Source organism: Rhinichthys klamathensis, unplaced genomic scaffold (genome assembly GCF_029890125.1).
Source record: "Rhinichthys klamathensis goyatoka isolate OS25496 unplaced genomic scaffold, OSU_Roscu_1.1 h1tg000137l_1, whole genome shotgun sequence".
Lineage (NCBI taxonomy): Eukaryota > Metazoa > Chordata > Actinopteri > Cypriniformes > Leuciscidae > Rhinichthys > Rhinichthys klamathensis.
In genome coordinates, this window is record NW_026606672.1 from 377,291 (window position 1) to 394,876 (window position 17,586).

At 37.1% G+C, this 17,586-nt stretch overlaps 1 protein-coding gene across 10 annotated transcripts in view; it reads left to right on the forward strand.

Moving 5' to 3' along the window:
• The window catches only part of cacna1ba (calcium channel, voltage-dependent, N type, alpha 1B subunit, a), a 116,686-nt gene that overhangs the window by 25,011 nt on the left and 74,089 nt on the right, over positions 1–17,586 (forward strand). For all 10 annotated transcript variants that reach the window (XM_056257362.1, XM_056257361.1, XM_056257364.1 and 7 more), the window contains exons 3-6: positions 1,098–1,189; positions 1,391–1,543; positions 1,675–1,862; positions 13,721–13,824. In XM_056257362.1, coding sequence (XP_056113337.1) covers positions 1,098–1,189; positions 1,391–1,543; positions 1,675–1,862; positions 13,721–13,824 — 537 coding nt within the window. The remainder of the gene's footprint in view (positions 1–1,097; positions 1,190–1,390; positions 1,544–1,674; positions 1,863–13,720; positions 13,825–17,586) is intronic.

Consider the following 17,586-nt stretch of genomic DNA (forward strand, 5'->3'; position numbering starts at 1 on the left):
TTGACTGCAAGTATTAGTTACCACACCATCTTTCCTCCTGTCTTCAAGCAAACATCCATCTGCCCTCGGCATCATCCAGACCCATTTAGTTAACTGTCACTGTGTCCCCATACCAGCTGTGAATTCAAGCTGTGCTTTGGGCCTTAATTTGTTGGGCTGTCCCTCTCAGTGAGGTCAGGCTTTTCCGTATGGTGTTTTTTTAGACTAAAAACTCATAGCAGATATTCTAAGATATGAGAGAATGAAAGGGAACTGAGGATAGAGTGAATGCTATTAATATATTAATGCAGACGGTCTTTGCCTCTCCTTTTCACCATGTGAAAGCCTGAGAAAGGAGAATGGTCAGAGTTCTCACTAGTCATAGACGCTGTGTGTGAGAGAATCAGACAGGAATACTGTGATTGTGTGGCTGTACCCTAGAGAATGGGGAGGATTTTTCCCACAATTCAGCTGTGAACTGCCATCAGGGAAGGCAGGTCAACATGGGGGAAATACATTTTAAAATGTCTCTGTGAAATATACATGTACAGGACACTCTTAGGAGTGATCTATCATGATTCCAAAGATGGTCACTCAGGACTGTGTAGCACGTCTGAAAAGGTCTTCAGTTATCTGGTTCTGTTGATTATGGCTATTTATTTTAAATAAAGTAAATGTTAAATATTTACTTTATTTATTTGCATAATATTTATTACATTTAAAAATATTTTACATTAATTACAAACTTTGTGAATATTACATAATATTATATCATTTATATTATATAAATATTATATAATTTATGTAAATAAATATGTGAATATGAATAAATAAATATAAATATTTTCTAGCTAATATACATTTTTTCCTCTTCCTTTAGTAAATTGATATTATAAAACCCAAATATTTCATTTTAGAAGCAAAATGTTGTATATTATCACATTATTATATAAGTAGATCTTTAAAAATGAAAAATTATTGCTGCCCTTGTATTGTACAGAGGGTTTTCATCACAAGTGGATAATTATATTTGGGGGTCCTTGGTATTAAAATGCTTGAAACCCCATTGCATAGGCTGTATATTGCCATAAACTGTATTATTGGTGTTTTCTCAACAGGATTCTGACCATAGTGGGGCCAGACTTTGACTTGCGAACACTCAGGGCAGTGAGAGTCTTGCGGCCGCTCAAACTGGTGTCTGGAATTCCAAGTAAGTCATATTACAAATAAAATGCACCGCAAGCTTTTGATTTCCTCTTCTTTTTTTCTTTTTTAGATAAAAAGATAAATTGAGAAATTGTTATTCATACACTGTTGCACATCTTGCTTGTCTTTGCATTTAGCTGTTTTTAGACAGGTTTTTCTGTATATAACTTGCAGTACTTACAGTATTTCCTCTGTGTGTGATAAGGTCTCCAAGTGGTTCTGAAGTCCATCATGAAAGCGATGGTTCCTCTGCTTCAGATTGGCCTTCTGCTCTTCTTTGCTATTCTCATGTTTGCCATCATTGGTCTAGACTTCTACATGGGCAAGTTCCACCGCACCTGCTTCAGAATCGATAACGGTATGTGAGCTTTAGCATGCTAATGGAGCTTGTGGTATCAGTTTATTGTGTTTATAATCACTCATACACAATTAAGTTGCTGTAAAGAATGCTGAGATAGTTTACTGCTGACAGTAATGTTGTTCAATCAGGGGAACAGGCGGCTGATTTTCCATGTGGGTTAGAAGAACCAGCCCGGACGTGTGGAAACGACACTGAATGTAGGGAATACTGGACCGGCCCAAACTTTGGCATAACAAACTTTGACAACATCCTGTTTGCTGTGCTCACCGTCTTTCAGTGCATCACTATGGAAGGATGGGTGGATATCCTTTACAATGTGAGTTTAATACTCTCGTACCTGTAGCTTTTTGCGTGATTACTGACATAAATTCTGGACTTCCCTCGTGAAAGAGAGAGATGGATGATCATTGTAGATCATGTAGATACACTACCATTCAAAAGTTTGGGGTCAGTAAGATTAAATAAAGTAATACTTTTATTTAACTAATTGATCAAAACGGTTTGTTACATTAATAATGTAACAAAATATTTAAATTTTACATAATTACGTTATTTTACGTCATCAAAGAAACCTGAATTTTTTTTAGCATGGTTTCCACAAAAATATTAAGAAATAGTTACATATGTTTCTTGAGCACTGAATCAGCATAATAGAATGATTTCTGAAGGATCATGTGACACTGAAGACTGGAGTAATGACTGCTGAATTCAGCTTTACCAATGAATTACATTTTATAATATATTAAAGTTAAAAAAAAGTTTAATAGTATTTCACAAAATTAATGTTTTGACTGCATTTTTGTTCAAATAAATGCAGCCTGGGTGTGCATGAGACTTCTTTCAAAAACATAATAATACATTTAAAAAAAAAAAAATCTTACCAGCCCCAAACGTTTGCAAAAATTTGAAAATGTACAGATTTTATCTTCTTGGAAACCTTTTTAAAAAGGAAATATGTCAACAAAGGACAGAAAACAGTTTGTTAAAGCCAGTTAATGTCTAACTTAATGTCTCCAGACAGGTAGAGACTATGTGAGTGACATCTGAAAGTTTTTTTTTTTGAGATGTTTAGTGTCAGATAAATCTGACATTGATGATGCCACATTAACAGACTGATGGGTAACAAAGTGGTAGCTCATTCAAATAAAGCAGATCCGAGAACGGTTGCAGAGATGAGCCAAAAAAGTCAAAACAGCAAAATAATAGATAGTGCTCTCATTTCATTGGCTTCTTTTTAAAATAACACTGAACCTGTTAGGGGGGTACTAGATGGGTACTATGTCCAAATGCTTAAAATTAGGGAGAGTTAATAGCCTGAGTTATATTTATGTGACCAACTGAAACATCTAGAATTAAGTTATTAAGTTACATCTTAGTTATTGTGTCCCTTAAACCATTTAGTATTTTAAGACAATGAACAGTCATAAATAAGCTGCTAGCCTTCTAGCCTTCTAGTATCTGTGCTGCTTTTCTCGAATCATCGGCTGAATGTCAAATGAAGCACCATGCTGTACAATTGTCTCTGATGTCTGGTGATGCTGACCTTCTTTGAACCTGCTCTCAGAAGTAGCACTACACTGCTGCAGTTATTCACGATCAATAGACTCCTGCCACCTAGGCTACACACAACTGAGTCTAAACAAAGACAAAGATGGTTCACTCCTATTACTTATGAATGGGAGAAACTGCAACGCGCAACATGGCGGAATACTAAATAAAATCATTGTATCAAAGTCATTGTATCACTGCAGCTGCCATTAGAATGGCCGTCGAGTGAACAGACATTCCTTGAAAGGAACTTTGGTCTGAACACTGTGCCACAAAGATATAATTAATTCGCAGTTAAAGTCCGGTCCACTTCTTATTTCGACCAAGAAATGTTTGCTTAGACAGGAAGAGTCCATCTGAGTGACATCTGTATGACTAGTTTGCTTTTTTAAATAAGATGTTTAGTGGCGGGTAAATCTGAAATCGATGATACCACAACTAAAGACTGATGGGAAACAAAGTGGTAGCTCTTGGAAATAATGGCACAGCAGATCCGAGAACGGTTGTATAGTTCAATCATTTTTGTTTCTTGAACTGATCTCTGAAAATAAAGCAGAAAATACTCAAAACTTCTCATGTACTTGGTTCAGTGCCTCAACCTATGGGTGACATTAGGGATGGGCTTCCAGGGCTTAAGCCCTGAATATTTTTAGTAAAGCTTGTCTTTCTCACTAAGTTTTCATGATAGTTAATTTTTGTATCAATCAAAATAGTTCAGAGCTTCAGTCTCCTTTTAAATGCCCCCAGTGAGTCAATGACGTATCAATGATATATCAACATCTTTGCAACAATTTAGCATTTATTTTATTACTGTAAGTATAGTTTAATGAAAGGATGGCTCCATCTGTGGATGTGTCTTTGAGCATTATCATGTTTCTTTTTGTAGGGTGTTGAGAGTTGGTGCTGCCAGTTAAGTAGTGAATTATGCTCACTTCATTTCTGATCTAGGGGGCTCTGGTTCACTTTCCATACACCAGCATGAATAATCTTTATGTCTGGTTTTTTAATTACCTAGTGTCTTTCCTTCCTCTCACCAAGACCAAAAATATCATGATTAATCACAGTGTCCTATGAAGCTATTAGTGTTGAATTTAGCCTAGCGGTTCTGGAGGATATATAAAATCTGCGGGTGGTCTGCTATCCATCACGGAGAGAGACTGTGAGTGTGTCTGAAAGCAAGGAAATATGAATAAAATATCTTTAGAATGTGTCCGAAATGCTAATGTGGATTATGTTTGATTGAGATGTTGAAAAGGAGAGGAAACTGGTCCTTATGGTGGCTTGTCTCGTTTCCTGCCATTACTTTGAAATCCTGTTGTTAAAGGCGTCTGATGGTTCTGGAAGAGCAATATTAAGGAAAACCCCTCTGACAGGAATCTGCATGTGTGGTGATTAAAGACATCCGTATGGTTGCAGCACAAGACTCATTCTCATGATTAGTGTAGGAATCCTAAAATCTGGTGGTGAATCTAGTACCCTACAGGCAAGATATCTCACACTGTAAAAACATTTTTAGTTTGTGAGTAGGACTGAATGTGTGTATAGGATAAAAAAAACCTGGATTGGAACACACATAAATGGATTAGTTTGATAAACAAAAGGCAAGTCTTATATTATAATTTTTTTATTTTGTTTATTTATTTTTCCTCATGATGATTGGCTCCCTATTTTAAAAAGGTAAGTAGTATGTTTGACAAAATCCGCTTTTGCTGTTAGTTTTGTCCTCAGATGGCATGGACAGTGTATATATTGGTTTAATTGAATGATAAAGCAGACATCTGGTCCTTGAAGTGGTAAGCAGCATCAGGAATGACAGGGATAAGATAGACGGATAGAGGCTAATGGTCCTGTGGTTAGCTAAGGGCTATTGCAACATGATACTGCACTAGCTAATGGAGGAGGCTGGTCTGCTGGGGTTGTGTGTTGCCTTTTGATGGTTTAGTGGAGTAAGGGGGGTATTTTAATACAGTTTATTGAGGGAGAGGCAAATATGACTAAGCTGCTACCTTTTCTGTTCTTAATTTAGATAATGCTTTTCTTTTCACTGACCTTTTATATATTTCCTCAGTTCAGTGTGTTTTCTTGTGATACTATGAGTATGTAGAACTGCACTGAGCTGACTGCTTCATTAGTTAATGGAGTTTATAAAAATGTTTTTATACAAATAACAAATGAATGTTTTGTTGAAGGGATAGTTCACCTCAAAATGAAAATCTGTCTTCATTTACTCACCTTCATGTCTTTCCAAACTCCCCACTCATTCTCTATCCTTCATCTTCAAATTGCAAATGAAGATATTTTTCATGAAATCTGACAGATTTCTGTCCCTCTATTGAATGTGTATTCATTAAGGGATCATAAATGTAATCCATATGAATCGAGTGGTTTAATTAAAGTCTTCTGAAGAGACACAAGAACAAACCTCATTGGTTCATTAAACTCATATTCATGGTGTTCAGTATCTGTACTTTGTGTTTTGTTTTATTGCTGTAAAACACAAAGTGAGATATTTAGGGAATTGTCCAGGTTTTTTTTTTTTTGCACATATGGAAAGTGGAAAAGTTTGAAAAATGCCACAAAACAAATCCCCATAGGTTAGTGTTGTCCATAAAACTTGTGTGCTATATTCAAGCCGTGCATTATTGTTTGAAGGACAGAATTTAAAGGGATATTTTGTTGCGTTCCACAGAGAAAAGATAGTCATACAGGTGTGGAACGACATGAAGGTGAGTAATGACAGAATTATAATATTTGGCTGAACTATTCCGTTAAAGGTGCATTGTGTAATATTTAGGAGGAACTGTTGACAGAAATGCAATATCATATACATAACTATGTTTTCAGTGGTGTATAAAGACCTTACTTAATGAACCGTTATGTTTTTATTACCTTAGAACGAGCCATTTCTATCTACATAACCGCGGGTCCCCTTACATTTTGCGCCGACATGTTTCTACGGTAGCCCTGAACGGACAAATGTGTTTCGTCACTATGTTGTTCTTCGTGCAAAGAAGCTAGCCAAAGTCAGCAAATAAAACACTGACACAATGATGAACAAGTAACAATAATATTCGCAATAACATATAGTTTTATTGAATAATTAAGTAAACCTAATTTCTTCATTTATCTTTGTAAAGAAACCTCATTGCTTAACTAGCTACTCTCTGCTGTCTCAGACGATGACATTTCTTCCTGTCGGCCACCGTAACTTCTGTTGGTTGCAATTCGTAACCTCACCACTAGATGTCGCTAACAAAAAATACACAGTGCACCTTTAAACAATCCAAAACAGTTGAACTGTATGCTCTTGCCATGTTTCCAAGAAGGATACATAAAATATGAAATATTATGTAAACTGTGCATTGATACAAGTCTAAAAATAGTGATGAGTGAACACAAATATGTGCTGTTTTAAAATAGTGACAAAGCATGGTATTCCTTTCTGACTGTGCAAAAGAGCTTCCATTTGGATGAATTGATGACTTGCGCTAGATGAGGTCGTGGTGAGTCTCTGGAGTGTTCTGATGGCATACTCACCATATATCTCATCTCCCTGTTCACATCTTTACCAGGGACAATTCCCTGACAGCGCTTTAACCTTAGTGGAGAGAGAGAGAGAGCTCAGAAAGAATATGAAAAAGAATATAATGAGCACAGCACTTGAGTTAATACATGTGCTTTCCTCTTAATGCAACAATCACATCAATTCATATTTCCGCAACATCAAATCCCTAAACAGACAATCCACCCAATCACATGCCCTCATTTTGCTAAGCAGACATTTAATTAAAAATACTACTACTGTGCTTTTTTTGTGTTAACGTCAGCTGTCTCCTCTCTAATTAGGTCTCCTCCTCACTACAGATTCCAGGCTGAAAAGCAGGGTATATGTATCAAATCAGTGGCTTCTCTCCGGAGATCAACATGCTTCCCCTCGGTTCCTCATTTTTTCATTTCTAATAGAGCTCTGATAGGCTTCAATCAGTGCGCAGCTCATTTGCAAGAGTAGCCCGAGAAATGGCGTAATATCTCTGAAATATTCAACTCTGTCATCCAGTTATTTTTGGGGCATGTGCAATGAATTTTTCAGAACTCCCTGGTTATTTCATAACAACTTATGTTAATTTTACTCACTACAGTTTTAGACCAGGGACAAGATTCATGAAATATTCTTAAAGGGATAGTTCACCCAAAAATGAAATGATTTACCCATGATTTACTCACCCTCAAGTCATCCTAGGTGTATATGACATTCTTCTTTCATTCTTCTTGTAAGAAAAATATTCATATTTAAACCTTTATAAAGTAAAATAACTAGCTTCCGGCCAAACAAACATACGGATTCGACTTAAGCCTAAAGCGCAACTTGCGAGCAAAATGTCGAGTCAAACTGCCTTTAATTTAATCAAATGATCGTTTGTTTTACTCCAGTTTTTGCAGTTTCTTCTACTAAAGCCAGTCATGCTGTAGGATGTTTTGCCACTCAGTCCGGCTGAGTATAGAGAGTTTTAATTAAGTATTGTACTTTCTTTCTTACAGACTCATTATTAATTAAATTGAGAAAAAAATCCCATATGTTTATGAATCCGGCCCCAGGTTTGAATCCAAGCACAGTAATGTTTTTTTTTTCTGGTTTAACCCTAGACTTTGACTTTGTTTGTGTGTAATTGTATTATTTATGTCAGATTGTGTTGAATGTGTATCTCTGTAGCACTCTAAACAGAAGCGTCTACCAGGTGGCCATGTGATGCTGTGCAGTCACTCAGCTGACAGGGTGATCTGTGTGCTATGGGGACCATGTTCCCTGGCATTCAGCATTGTTAGAATGATAGCCCTATTGATCAATCTGCTGTTAAAGATGTATTGTGTTTGGATCCACCACAGTTGTGTGCCAAGTCCTGTCTGTTCATGTTTTTTTAACTGGAAGACCAGACACCTATAAAATAAACTCTTTCATTCGTACTGCACTCAATCTCCTAGTATGTGTGAGGTTGGAAGTGAAATTCATACTGTTGTTTTTTTTTTTTTATCTTTGCGGGTGTCCTTTGTGGATGACATGATTTAAAAAGCCACAAGTTTGGAAAATAAACATTTTCTTTGGTAGTTGACATCAGACAGAGTGCAGATTGTTTTTACAGTCCGCTGCAATTATGAGTGGAGTGACCGCTGGATGACTCTTGAGCAATAGCACACTGTTTCTCTGTTTCTCTCCTCCTTAAAGGGTCACTTCACCCATTTGCATTAAGGTTTGTATTGTTAGAAACCCTGTCATATATTATAATGATGGTGGAATTTTGCTTGTTTTTTTTCTGAGATGGGAGAAAAAAGGAATTAAGTGTTTTACTTCCGTCCTATCGTGACGTAAATATCGTCATTTTGCGTCACGATAGGACGGAAGATAAATTTCATTGCATATTAAGAAAACTACAGCCTTTAGCTCATTATTATTCAAGGGCGTGGGACCCACTCACCCCACCGGCCTATTACAGATCAGTGGGTGGGACTAAACCTGAAGAAACTAAACTATTAATCCGCCATCTTGCTTGGAAGACAGCAAGCTAAGCTAACAAGCGCTCAAGGAGTTAGATTTACCATAATGCCTGAATTTACGACACACGATATGGAAGACGAGGATTTTGAAAATCTTTTGCTCGAAACTGATGTTCGTGGCTATTTATACGAGCCACAATATAGCGAAGAGCAGCTGAGGCTGATGGAGGAACAAGAGGCGGCGGCGTCGGCTGCGGCAGCGGCCGCCACAGGAGACCAGCCCGGCGCAGACGAGAAGCCCGGGCTTGCTCGCGCTGTAGCGAATTGGTGGTGCTCGTGCTGTAACTGTGCGCCTATGGACACCGAGCTAGAGTATGTCTGCTGCAAAGAATCTCTAAAATGCCAATTCCTTCTAGAAGAAATGTCAGAGGCAGACACGGACATGGAGTTTTGTGCACACGGACGTTTGTGTTGTGATGTGAACCATCCTAGTGTCGCACCGCATATGCAGATTCCAGGTATCATGCAATAATTCACCATATAGAAAGAAATACAAACGAGGAGTAGCTGCTAATTCGCTAATGAGTTTGCCAATGTAACGGGGTTCGTTGTTGTGGGAAGAATGAGACGGGAATCGGCGAACATTTAAACATTTTAATAGTAAAATAAACAAATACAAAACAAAAGTATAAGCCAGCAGCCCCGCACTGCTGGCCACACACAACAGAAACAAAACACACCATAAAATCAGGCCTGTTCCTCTCTCGATCTGCCCTGTCGTCGCTCCTCGTTTTATGCGTCCGCTCCTCGGTGAGAGACGCGAGAGAGACCAGTGCGTCTCACAGCTGTCGTTCATTATCACTCACGCCACCGGCCTCGCGCCGCTCTCACGTCCCTCGTCCTGCTCGCCACAGCCAACTAACTATACATTTTGTGTGAAATGAATTTCTAACTCTGTTGGCAGCTAACGTTAGCCCCGTAGAGTAGACGGAAAAGTGATTTCTCTGATGTTTGCGACTTTGCGCTGTTCTGGATTAGTGGGAGTGGCTTGCGGAGCTGTGCAACGTGGTGCATTCTGGGAGTTGTGGTCTTACACACAAATGCGCCCTAAAGTTATTTTCTGTCTTTTCTCGGTCAAGAGGGCACCAAATTCAAAATTTATTTTACATTTCGACTACATATATGACCCACTTTCAATAAAGATTAATGTTGAAATGGGTGAAGTGCTCCTTTAAGTGTTCTTCTGCAAACTGGCATTTTGGTCCTTTGGGGTCGTTGATGAGAGGTCTAATGACAGATGAATGTTCCTAGATCTTAGCATCCAGACCTTGGCTCTCATAGAGATAATCTGATTATCCCGGACACTAGAACTTTACATCAGTGGAAAATTAGAAGCTGGTATCCGTTTTTCCTCATCCTCTGTGTTCTCCAATTATCTGTAGACACATAAGCAGCTTTGTTCCAAAACTTGGTGATCTGGTCATAAAATACTGATTTAAAACAATCTACATACCGTAGGCTGAAGTAAGTGCACCCCCCCAATTTCACTCAATGCTGGAGAATTGATTTTCAATTGATTTCAATGGAGTTTTCATGATGTGATTACTCTAAGAAGCATAAAATTATCCATATTGACATACTCTGAACTACTGTACTTATTGATTCTTTTCAGTGTTGAATGACATATACACTATGTCGTTTAAAAGTTTGGGGTCAGTAAGATTTTCTTTTAAAGAAATGTATACTTTTATTCAGCAAAATATCTGTCAAATAAATGCTGTTTTAAAAAAATATATATATTCATCAAAGAATTCTGAAAAAAATGTAGCATGGTTTCCACAGAAATATTAAGCAGCACAACTGTTTTCAACATTGATAATAATAATAAATGTTTCTTGAGCAGCAGATCAGCATATTAGAATAATTTTTGGAGGATCATGTGACACTGAAGACTGGAGTAATGATGCTGAGAATTCTGCTTTAACATCACAGAAATAAATTGCTTTTTATTTGAATTATACTATATTACCATAGAAAAAATGATTTGAAATTATAATAATATTTCACAAAATTATTGCTTTTACTGTATTTTAGATCAAATAAATGCAGCCCTGTTGTGCACAAGAGACTTTCAAAATCTTACCAACCCCAAACTTTTGAATACTTGTGTAAATTTATGTTCATGACATTTTTGTTGTTTCATTTGCTTGAATCTATTTTTTATTTATTTAGTTTCTTGCTTTTATGTTAGCTTATGATGTCTTAAGCTCATTAGGTCTGGAACAGAGCAGTAATGTTTCACCCAATTTGTAAAAACATTTTTCACCCCCGAACATTTTTTTTCTAGTGTTTCAGACACTTTTTCTTGGGAGCATTTACAAAAGATTTCCAATTAGATTTTCCAATTAGAAAAAGATTTTCTTAACATTGTACAGTCTTTATTTTCTCATTTCTTTATTTGGCTTTTTACTGAATAACACAGTGGATAACAACAGGAAAATATTGGATGACAAAGGGGGTCATGTATTCGGAATTGAGAAATTACCGAGGGTTGGACAACTTGGACTCGATTCAACACATCATGAACCTGTGTTAAACACTGCACTATGGTTTCAAGAATTTTGAAGGTAATTCCTGATTGCATGGATTCCTTTAGAAATTACTGGATTCCCATGTGAGAATTTACAGAATAACTCTAAATGTAGCTGCACCTTTTTTCAATCCTAGTCAGTCACCTTCATTCCAGTAGTTACCCAATCTAGTCTCACTAATCAATGTTAATGGTAAGGAAAAGACATTAATAGAAACCATAATAATCCCACTTAAATATTAATAACTAAACACAGACAGAGTTATTCTCAGCTAAGAGAATGTATGTCCCTTTAGAGTCATCAGGAAATGAATCAAATCTCCAATTCTCTTTTGTGGGAGTTTGATTACGGCCCCTATGTTCATATAGTGTCTGAATTTATTGCAGGCCATTCTTGTTAATTTTTGTTTCATTTACAGATACATAACAAGTGTCTAAAGGATAGAGGAGCCACAGTATAGCTACTAGCCGTTTTGCAGATGTGTTTCATTATTCATAAGTGAACAGAGAAAGAAGAGTATTGTGATCTTACCACATGACAAACAGTTGAAGATGTCAACAAACACAAGAACAACAGCATAAATGCAAGCAGCAAAACAAAAATAGTAACACAGCTTTATTTATTCATGCCCCAGCAGTGCTTGCTCGATTTCCCATATTTATCACACTATTATTATTTATTATTGTTTAGAAATGCTCACACACACAAAAAAAAATACACACACCATTTTTTTTTTGTGATTTTAGTTTATTGGCAATGCCTATTCAAATGTATTTTTAGTTACACATTTTTTTTCCAAACATTACAGTGCCTGATTTCTTCAGACTGCACACAATACAGTTGTTCTGCCCCTATTACGGTATTATCAGTTGCAATAAATACATATTTATGCACATAGTATTTGAGTTGCTAACATGAAATTTATATTCCATCTAAAATGTTAATTGAGAAACTACATGAAATATTTGTATAAAATATTTTAAAACAGATATATATTTGTTCAAAATCGTAAATAAACTAACAAATGAAGAAAACTGTCTCTTAACAGGGCCGATTAGTAAATAAAAAAAAAATTAAGAAAAAAAATCGTGGGCGTTATTCATATACGCATGTACAGTGTGCTTATGTTTTAGTGCTTTCTCATTTAAAACTGTTTTTTTAATATTGAAAAATAAATATATTGTTACATATTTGGCTTATATATTTATTTATGAATTACAGCTGTAAATACTCTTGGCATTCTCTCAACTTCTTGCTGTAAAAAATATAGTTGGTTTATTTACTTAAAAAAGTAAGTATCCTGGTTGCCTTACTACCGTAACTTTTTTTACAAATAGCACTGGTGCTGCAGAGGTTGAAAGTTTTGTGTTTGAACTTGGACTCAAATATAATGAAATGCGGTCAGGGCTTAAGTCAAGGAGTTCAGTGAAGTTGGCAATATATTCACATTTGAAGTTGTTAAAACACAAATGACACCCATTTACAATCACAGTAAATGGGTGTCAACGATAGACAACGAGCTACAACCCAATTGTCCTCAAAACGAGCTTTATAATATAAATGTGTCTCTAACCGGGCGATTGAGAGACAAGTCTGAATAAGGGACCGTCTGCTTTCGTTCATCTTCGGAACACAAATTAAGATATTTTTGATAAAATCTGAGAGCTGGATCACTCCTCCATAGGCTGCTAGCAATTGCATCTGCCGGCCCAGAAAAGTTATTAAAGACATTGTTAAAATAGTGACTACAGTGGCTCAACCTTAAGTTTATCAAGCGACGAGAATACTTTTTGTGCGCAAAAACCCTCAAAAATAACAACTTTATTCAACTATTCATTTTCTTCTGTGTGGGCCTCTGAGTGAGTTCACGAGAGTGCCACGACGCATGCGCGAGAAAAAATCTTGTCTTTGCAAATTTGGCTCCGACTGCTTTACGCTCTTGCCAAAAATGCAATTTTAAAGCTAAAGCAAGAGAGATAAAGGGACAGAGGTAGGCACTATGTGCTGGTTGCTGTAGAAACAGCTGTGTAAGAGAGTAGAGGGGGTTTGAGGATCTGTGTGTGTGTGCTGAAACAGCATTCTCCTTGATCCCCTAACAATTACAAGACAATATGTGAGAGCAATTTGCAAATAAATGACCACTAGGAGAAATCTTGTCTTTGCATTCCTCATAAACGCTTTGTGAACGGCCCATTGCTGCATAGTGAAACTCTGTCAGTGTCACTCACTGGTCTAGAAGGATTTTCTTCACAGAGCGATGACCAGTAGAGTAGATTGCTTTTCGTTTCCTTTTTTTACACTCAAAAAGACTATGGGATCTCACCAAAAAAACAATTATCCGGACAATAAAAAGGATTACAGCTGTATAGATATGGATGTGCTATCATTAAATTGGTTGAAGAGATTATTACAGGGGTTTTAGTGAAGGATTTCGGGGCCGTGAGAACTCCTGCAGGTTCTTCTGTGTTCTTGCACTGATGTTTTATTCTCTCTGTACCTGTGCTTCTTCTCAGTTCCTAATTTCATAACTTCTGTCTCATTGCAGGCCAACGATGCTTCAGGGAACTTCTGGAACTGGCTCTACTTCATCCCACTCATCATCATTGGCTCTTTCTTCATGCTCAACTTGGTTCTGGGGGTGCTGTCAGGGTGAGTCTGAAATCAGAGTCATTAGTCCAAAGTGCGTGGGAATTCCCTGGAATTTAACCTCATTCGGGATTCTTAAAAAGCATCTTTAAATATTCTGTATTTCTTGAAAATAAATTCCTTGTCTATCTATCTATCTATCTATCTATCTATCTATCTATCTATCTATCTATCTATCTATCTATCTATCTATCTATCTATCTATCTATCTATCTATCTATCTATCTATCTATCTATCTATCTATCTATCTATCTGTCTGTCTGTCTGTCTGTCTGTCTGTCTGTCTGTCTGTCTGTCTGTCTGTCTGTCTGTCTGTCTGTCTGTCTGTCTGTCTGTCTGTCTGTCTGTCTGTCTGTCTGTCTGTCTGTCTGTCTGTCATCTTGAATTCAGTAACTTAATTTGTAGAATTATTCACAAAATTCAAATTGAATTAATTGAATATCAAAGGAATTCAACTGCTGTAAGTGTTTTTAAGTTTTTAATAAAATGTATTTCATTTTCCAGTATGAACTGCCCATAAATATATTATACAACATATGGGTTATTTCCTGAAACATAATGGGTCCTATTTTAACGATCTAAGCGCATGGTCTACAGCTCGCGAGCTGATCATCTACGGGACAAAGTGTACATGCGTTACGGACCCGCCTATAGCCTCACATTACCGACGCGCTCTTTAAATAGCAAAAATAAATTGTGCAGTCTATTTCAGTTGCCTCAAAATAGCAACACACCAACAATGTGCCCAAACACACCTCGGTTTCATGGCGCACAAATGGGCGCAAATTAATTTGCTATTTAAACAATGTGGTGCAGGACATGGAAATTATATCTGCGTCGGGCTGAAACTAGCAAAAAACACTTGCATTACGCTGCATTTCATTGCATATTCTGGCGCTGCATTGCAACGGGTGTATGATAGGGCCCTAGGTGGTACAGTATAACTATTTTAAAATAATCAGAATCAGAATGAATTATTTTTAAAAAATCACAAGACCTGTATTCAACTAGTGAAATTATTCTGTTGTGTTGAATTTCTTTGAATGGCAGTTATTAAACTCTTTTTCCTGTCATTTGCACTTGGTCAATTCAATTCAAATTTCAGTTCATGAGTTGAAAGGACCCTGGCTTGCGGTTTTATTATATGATATCCGTTCGAGACTTGTGGAGAGGGATGGAGAGGGATGCAAACTTCACATAACCTGCTTAACTAATCATCTGCAATCAGAATGCATTCACTTGATTGGCTGCAAACATACATCTAAAAATGTACAAATACAAAGTATGCAGTAACCATTTAAACCTTTATATTGGAAGCAAACAAACGCTGTTCTTTTTAAAGGGATGCCTCTTATAGCTATTTGGTGGGCTTATTGTTTTTTTTTAAATAAATGGGCTTTCCTAAACCATTGAAAGACCCATAAAATAATATCTGTCCTACAGTTTGGAATCTATTCACCTATAGCTTATGCATGTACAGAGTAGATGCAATGTTAAGTGCAGTAGAGCCCTGCTTCTCAATTTGATTAGGAAGCTCTATTTTGCCAATGTAATGTTGGTCACAATTAGGTTTTTCCCCCATCAATTGTGATCGAGCCAAAAGCCACATACACTCTCTATAAAACAAATAACATGCTCACACTAAAGCATCTTTATTTTTCCCTCATGCTTTACCTCTCTTGCTCTCTCTCTCACTCTCTATTTGCCTCTTTCTCTCTCACTCACACACTTAAACCCATTGTTTTAATGGAAGGTCTCTGGATGAATGCTTTGTGTGGTGAACTGTAGCTGCTGGTGGGATTAGAATTGATGATTTCCTGCAAATCCTCAATCTAATGTTTACTTGTTGGCTCTTCATGTCTGTGTTGCTGTCGTGTGGCATTAGATATTTATTGTTACTCCTTCAGAGGGACTCTAACGTCATTTGACATTTTTTTCAACTAAAAACATAAAACTTTTTATGCGTTTTGGCCGTTCGTTTAGACGACAACAGTGTTTTGGGTGCCTAAAAACGTGAACTTTTGAAAACGGGTTTCAAAGTGCACGTTTTTGAAAACGATCTCAGTGTAAACAACAAAAATGCAAATCTCTGAAAACGATGACGTCATGCACATGCGTATTACTTGTTCAGTCTATAGTGTTTCATTGCATCTAGTGGCCTGGCAGCAGAATACAGCGTTTTTAGTCGTTACACGGATCTGTGTGAATGGGGATCGAAAAACGTCTCCGCTTTAAGCATATCGTTGTCATGTAAACATACCCTTAGTTGACAGATTCATTCTCATGTGGTGGTGCTGCTCTCTTTCTCTTTCTCTTTCTCTTTCTCTTCTCTCTCTCTTCTCTCTCTCTCTCTCTCTCTCTCTCTCTCTCTCTCTCTCTCTCTCTCTCTCTCTCTCTCTCTCTCTCTCTCTCTCTCTCTCTCTCTCTCTCTCTCTCTCTCTCTCTCTCTCTCTCTCTCTCTCTCTCTCTCTCTGCGTGTGGGTTGCATGCTGGGAGCGGAAATGTGGTGTGGGGTTTGAGAGTGGCACGTTTGAATTTGGTTTCAAGTTTGAATTATTTTTCTGTATTTATTTATTTCGGTTTTTTTTTTGGCTTATTTTTGTCACATTTTTTAGTGTTAGGAAAAATATTCTTGTTTTGGCGTGATATAATTAGTTTGATTAAAGTCGGCATGAAACGGAAGCTGAGATTGTCATTTTTTCCTTGTTGTGACGTATATCCGAGTGAAACGGCTTTTGAAATTAGAAAAAAATGTAGGGCGGGGCTTTATTTCGTCCTTCGGGAATTGATTGGATCATTGGAGGTTGGGCGTTGCAAACAAAATGAAGGCAGATTTGAATGTATCTTCTCTGAGAGGCGGTGCACCGATAGCCGCACCCAGAGCCATAGAGATAAAGAGTTACGACACTCCCATAGACCGCCATAGGAACTTTGCAATGCGGAAGTAACGCGTGTCGTGGAGCAGCCAATAGTTCCAAACACTGATATTTCCAGCATTGAACCCCATTCATTTTCAGTGCTTCCGAAGTACGCTCGCTGGTAAATTAATGAAATTACTGTATTTATTTTACTTTTACACACATTAGCCGACCTCTCGTGAATCTAGTCTGTAGTTATATTTTATGTAGCCAGTTTTAGTAAATGTTTATTGGAAGATAATAGGTTAATTGCAGCTATAGCTTACGTGACCAACACTTCACTAACGTTAGCTAACTTACGGTAACTATATATAATATTTTTAATAATATTTTATATGTATATATATATAGCCTTTGTATAATATTATATAGACATACACACACACACACACACACACACAATTCATTTATTTAAATGGGTTAGGGTTATGCATATATGTGCTTATATGTATTTAGGAACATAGTTAATTCACTCATTAACTATCTCTCCGGTTTAATTTTATGAAGAATATTTTTCGGTTGAATATTTACCCAACATTGCTGTATATAGTCGTTGCTTTCTACGTTATGGGAGCAGTCTATTTCCCTCCTAAATCATTCATTTGTACATGCCTGGGGCGATTCTAGGATTTTCATTTTAGGGGGGCTCAGCCCCCAATGAGGGTCTGAAAAAACAAAGTTTGTTTATGGTCTAATGCTAGTTACATTCATTCATCCAGTAACATGCAAATGGCAGGGTTTTATAATCACTGAGGTGCCGAATGTGAGGTATATAGGGGGGTTCGGGGGCATGCTCCCCCGAGAAAATTTTGATTTCTCTGATCTACATATGTGCATTTTAAGATG